The 5767-nt window shown below is 34.6% G+C and overlaps 1 protein-coding gene across 6 annotated transcripts; it reads right to left on the reverse strand.

Moving 5' to 3' along the window:
• Window positions 1-518: 518 nt before the first annotated feature.
• LOC131157956 (protein FAR1-RELATED SEQUENCE 6-like) lies at window positions 519-5503 on the reverse strand. 6 transcript variants are annotated; one of them, XR_009137366.1, is made up of 3 exons: window positions 5318-5503; window positions 1179-3266; window positions 519-1089 (listed from the first exon to the last, which is right to left on the reverse strand). XR_009137366.1 is itself a non-coding variant. In XM_058112441.1 (3 exons), exon 2 carries the CDS (start codon window positions 3264-3266, stop codon window positions 1263-1265), a length of 2004 nt encoding a protein of 667 aa, XP_057968424.1. In that variant the 5' UTR covers window positions 5318-5485; the 3' UTR covers window positions 519-1089; window positions 1246-1262. The 6 variants fall into 6 exon arrangements, 2 of the variants coding, with proteins under 2 accessions (XP_057968424.1, XP_057968423.1); XR_009137367.1 differs by having other exon boundaries at window positions 1179-3284; window positions 5318-5498; XR_009137368.1 differs by having other exon boundaries at window positions 1179-3284; window positions 5297-5491.
• Window positions 5504-5767: the final 264 nt, after the last annotated feature.

Below are 5767 nucleotides of genomic sequence, written 5' to 3' on the forward strand. Positions count from 1 at the left end.
ATCTTTTATATGTTAATATTATTATTAGAACAATAAGGTACATAACAATAATTATGCCAACAATAATAATTTAAGCTAGAAAATAAAAATTTATGATTTGTATGATTAATCATTATATATATATATATATATATATATTTTGTAGTTAATAAGATTTTTTTAAGATTATCACAAATTTCCTAAATTAGAGTTGGTTTACACAACTATATTAATTTTTTTTTAAATTATTGGTCATTACCACATGCTTAATATTAAAAAAACTTCATTATTATTACAAACAAAAATTGTCATAAAAAAGAAATAGAATTAACAAAATAATAAGTGAAAAATCCTTTTATATCCGCATCCTACTTTGAGCATTTAATCAATTCCATGCGCAAAGTTAGATTTTTTTCCTTAAATAAACTTGCACAAAATTATTGCATAGCATTTTCTTAAGTGAGTTATCACAATAAAATTTGGAAATGTTGTTCTTCATAAGATCCCGATCATAAGTGAATTTATAATAAGTGTATAAGTATTCATCCAAAGTAATTCTATTTCTGGACAAGAGATAAATATCTTATTTACAAATTAAAAAAAAAAAACTTAAGAAAGAAAATCTAAGAAAGCCTTGACGACATCTAATTATCTAAACCAAACCTCCAATTCTCGTTCCTATCCACTTCTTGACCTATACATCAAACATTAAATGCATTGATAACCCCAAATTGAATTATGTAGTTGACAAACTCAAACTCTTTTTTCAGCCAGTGGCAGCGTGTCAAAAGCTTTCTGGTTGAGGCATAACCAGGAGTTTCTTCAAGGAGACAGCAACCTTCTCTGATGAAATTTGGTAAATATGTTTTGGAACTGCCGCAATCTTGTGCCGAAGGTCTTGCATACTTCCTCCTGTAGTCAGGAAACAGCTTTTGGCAGCTGAACTTTCAGGGCGGTCCAACAAAAAAGATATGACTGGCCTCAGTTATAAATTCAACAGCTGCTTCATTGCACCAAGAGCTAGGACAGCCAGTAAAGGAGGAGGATTAGTCCGATGGAGGACTATTCTTGTTAGATTAACATACCTTCTTGTTGATAGAAAGACAAAATCTGAGAAGGAAATATGACCTATTATATCAGCAATGTAGATCAAGTATGCCAATTGATAAGAGTATATTTTACATGAGAAGAATAAGCACCTCTAACATCAGGGAGGGAGTGAAAAGGGGGAGAGACAAAAACGTCCAGTTACGACAGGTCTTGCACCTTTTTATGTACTAAGGTTATTCATGCCTTTCTTCTACTTCATGAACGCGACTCAACGACTCGTCAAATGCTTGAAGTGCAACCTTGTAGTGGTCAAGAGAAATCACCCCCTCCTCCGCCACTTGCAAGGCACTTCTATATAACTGGTTAAACCATTGTGTTGGGTCAGTACCATCAACATGACTGAAGCCGTGATCTGGAATATACAAGCGCTTGTAATCCTTTTTCCATCTCGACAGAATGTATTTAGAAGGAATCTCCTCCACCCCATTAAAGTTAAGCACACACAGTGCATGCCTGCACAGATACCCATTGTAGTTAAAGCAACTGCAAATGCAACGTACTTCTGCTGCTGCTCTATTGTACAGAACTTCATAATCCTTGATTTCCCTCCTATTTCCCTCACCTAAAACACGCTCCTTCACCAAGAAAATCATTATTGGTCCATCAATGTGTAACTGTGTTGTACTAAAACATGAATACATCTCCTCCACCTCAAATTGAAATCTTCTGAATATTTCTGTTGTGTATGTTTTGGAGAGCTGCATTTCAAAGGAACATCTTGTTTTTAATGCAGGACTTGGGTTTCTTGACTCAATATCTGCGAGAGTTTCTTCCTTATGCTTCTTTTGTAAAGCTAACTCGTACTTATCAAGAAATTCTTTCAAAGGAGTTTGCTTGTGCACAAATCTATCAAAAAATGGATTCAGGATCTCACCTGGCCGTGCGGCAGCCATTCCAGCAAAAAAGGTGTCTTTCAAATACACTGGAGCCCATCGGCTTCGATCTTCATACAAAGATCGAAGCCATTCATGGTCGCCAACTCTGAAATGCTGGACCATGAATCCCCATGTTGCTTCAAACTCATTCACTTTCAGAGTTTCATACACTGCTTTCATCATTGCCTTTCTAATTGCATCATAGTCGCGCAATCCTCCCAATTTCTCTGGAACTTTCTTCAAGATTTGTGACAAACCAAAACGATGATGAGACCTTGGAAATACCTCTGCAATTGCACTCTGCAAGGCTTTGCACCTGTCTGTAATAATAGTTTGAGGAGAACATCCAGGCATGCATGTAAGCCAAGCATTGAATAACCACATGTAAGATTCTATTGTCTCACCAGCAAGAAGACCACAACCCAACAGCACAGATTGGCCATGGTGATTTATCCCAACAAATGCCACAAGTGGGATCTCATATTTGTTTGATAAATAAGTATTGTCAAAGAAAATTACATCACCAAAGTAACCACATGCAGCTCTTGACCTGGCATCAACCCAAAAAACATTCCTTAAACATCCTTCATCATTGAAATCCATCAAGTAAAAGAAGTTTGGATTAGTCAGTTGCATGCGACAGAGATAGTTGTAAATAGCCTGAGCATCACCTTTTTTAAGGTTTAGCTGGTTGGGATGATCAACAAAATTTGAGACTTCTCTGACATTAGAATTTATGTTCCCGTTACCCCCAGCATCTATCACAAGTGCTCGGTACAACTTTATTGTCCGCACTTCTGCATCAGAAGTTGCCTGCAGCTTCCTTTTGGTTCCCGTGCTCATCTTCTTAATTGACTTGTAGATTTTAGCACCCAATAAGTGGTTGTGTTCAAGTGTAACTTCAAGTATCCTCCATCTTTTGGAATCCACTAACCTCATCCTTATCATTGCAGGACAACCTGTCCTCGTTTCCTTCCGTAAACGATTTACATCTTTAATCCTTTTGAAGCCCTGGCTACTACAACAAAGTACTGCACCATACTTTTCTCGACTATTTCGCTTGAACCATGAATTTTTTACTCTAACATGAAAACCAACTTCCTTAGCATAGCAATTATAATAATTGTAGGCGTCATCATACGACTCAAACTCCATGCCCACAGCAGGTGCAACAAACTCCTTCCTTTCCTGAGGTAATTCATTTTGACCATCAAATTCCACTCTCCCACCATCTCTTCCTTTCTGAGTTTCAAAATCTTCACCATTAGGCACCTCCTCGCTGCTGAGGGAAACCTCATCCATCTGACAAACAAATAAAACCTGTAATAGTAAAATATGACACAGAAAATGGCAGATAGAAAATTATAAAAATTATGGAAATATAAATAAAATTATTTGGGTCATGATATCATAGTTTTTTTTAATAATGTAGTCAACTTACAACTCAAAAACATACTACCATCCATTTTAAGACTATTTAGATCACTGACACCCTTATGCTTAATTGAATTTATCTACAAACTTAGTTTTCATTCCATGTTTGAGCAAGCTTGTTGAATTATGATATGCTTAGAAGTGAATAGCACAAGCCAATAAGCTGCCAATCGACTGCATCCTACAAATCTTTCAGTGCCGCCATGGTACTTATCAGAACTCTTTTTAACATTAAAATCACGATTTAGTTGGGCTTAAAGAAGGAAATTGTCATTGCTCAAACAACGAATCTGGTAAATGCATTTTTACATTTATACTGATAAAAAAAAATAAAAATAAAACGTGTGCTATTTCCTTTAATATAGGCTGCTCCAAGCTTCATACAAGTTCGCAATCCAATATTTTTTTCATATTTTATCAATATTATGATAAACACATTTTTACATTTAAACAGACAGAACAGTAATCCGTTTGATTGTTGTCTTCTACTCTTCTTTACCTAATATTTCTCCACATTCAAATAAATATGGTAAATGCATTTTTACATTTAACAAGATAAAAGCAGTACTCTATTTGATTGTTGTCTACTCTTCTTTACCAAATATTTCTCAACATTCAAATAAAGCATTAGCAGAAAAATATTCAGTAAGTCATTTAGTGCAAATGGATCATGTAACATTAGCCAGACATTGTTTGGATACACTCTTAACACTGCATAGTGCATACAAACTCCCTGATACCAATTCATATTCTTGACATGAAAAGCCATAGATCTATCGGCAAAGTATATGGCTTAAAAATGACAATGAATATCCTGTCGAAACCACTTTCCAGTAAAACATAGTTCCACCCTGAAACAACAATTCCCAAAGTACCATCCATGATCTGCTTTCCAAAGCTAGACAACTACTTACAGTAAAATGCCAAGTCCGTGCAAATTTCAATTCTAAGTACCCCTTAAAAATGCAAAGTTCCTAGCCAATGTCATGGCCAAACAGTTTGAAACCATTAAGGTAACGTTTGGTTCGTGAAATGCCTAATTCTAGGAATATATTAGTAAAAATAGGTTAGTTACAATTTGTCACACAAAAAATTATGCTATTAGAATAAAGAAAATAATAATGTGAAACTTTTAATGAATCCATAATAAGGAATAGACAATGAAAAACTATTCCAAATTTCACCATGCGGATATCTATTTCTTTCTAATTCCATATTGAATGAAATCATAAGAAACATACAGTGAATAGTTATTACCTTTATTTCCAAATTTTACACTATATTTCATCTTATTCCAAAGAACAACTATTCTGCCGTACCAAACATAAGGTTTTAAAGTTTAAAAGTACACATTAGTACTGGATGAAATGATGTAATTTTCTGAAGAACATCCGGAAAAGTTGGTCCATCCTTTTGGCCACTTTGTGGGCGTTGGTTGTTAGTTATGAATTCCTTCAGTTCCATCAATTAGTTGTTAGTCAAATGTCTTGATCTTCAAAAGGTATTATTTCAAAGGTGAAGGCTAGTTGTTTAATCTAGTGAATGTTAAACGAATTTGATTGTTCTCACTTTCTCCATCCTTTTTTATTGTTTCTTTCTCTTCTTCCTTCCTCCTCCCTCCTCCTATCTAATTATTCTCTATTTTTTTTCCTATAATCTTGGTCGGGTTATTTTCTGAGCATTAAAATCAAACTCAAACGCAATTATTTAGAAAAACAAAACAAAAAAGAGTAATTTTCCTTTCTTTTCTTCTCTTTTCTTTTATTTTCTCGCCTATCAAACATAAAGCTGAGAAACTATCCATATATTTATATATATACGTACACCAAATTCTAGGGCTCGGTGGATCAAGAAAGGAAGCAAAGCAACAAAAAAATGAAATTGAGAAGAAATCCTACTAGATTTTGGGAAGGCCTTACGCTGATGATGCACAAATATTTGATCGGGCGAGGATTATTCGTCGGCCGGAGGGGTCAAAGCGGTCTGCTCTCCGGCGGCTGGAGGGGCTCGGCTCACCTCTGCAAGGTGCAGGGGCTGTGCCATGGTCGTTGTTCTCGTTTCGTGTGCAGGCGTTAGGACTTTCGGCCTTTCGTGCCTTTTGGGCCGAAAAAATGAAATAATAATTTGGAAAATAAATAAAATAATAATTTTGTCCATTTTTTGTAAAATTAATAAATGAATTGGACACCTAATTATTAAGTTAAGGAAACTATTATTTGGTGTCAACCAATTAAATTATTATTTTAAAAAATTAAAAATACATATAAAATAAATAATCTAATAATATAGAAAAAATACTTAAATAATTTTATTGTTCCAAAATTTGTTATATACCATTTGTATGCAAATTAAATGACTAAATATATCTT

This window comes from Malania oleifera, chromosome 6 (genome assembly GCF_029873635.1).
Source record: "Malania oleifera isolate guangnan ecotype guangnan chromosome 6, ASM2987363v1, whole genome shotgun sequence".
Taxonomy (NCBI): Eukaryota; Viridiplantae; Streptophyta; class Magnoliopsida; order Santalales; family Ximeniaceae; genus Malania; species Malania oleifera.

Excerpts from the sequence above, each read along its gene's own strand:
- LOC131157956 (XM_058112441.1), bottom strand. The coding sequence starts at position 3,266 with ATGGATGAGGTTTCCCTCAGCAGCGAGGAGGTGCCTAATGGTGAAGAT.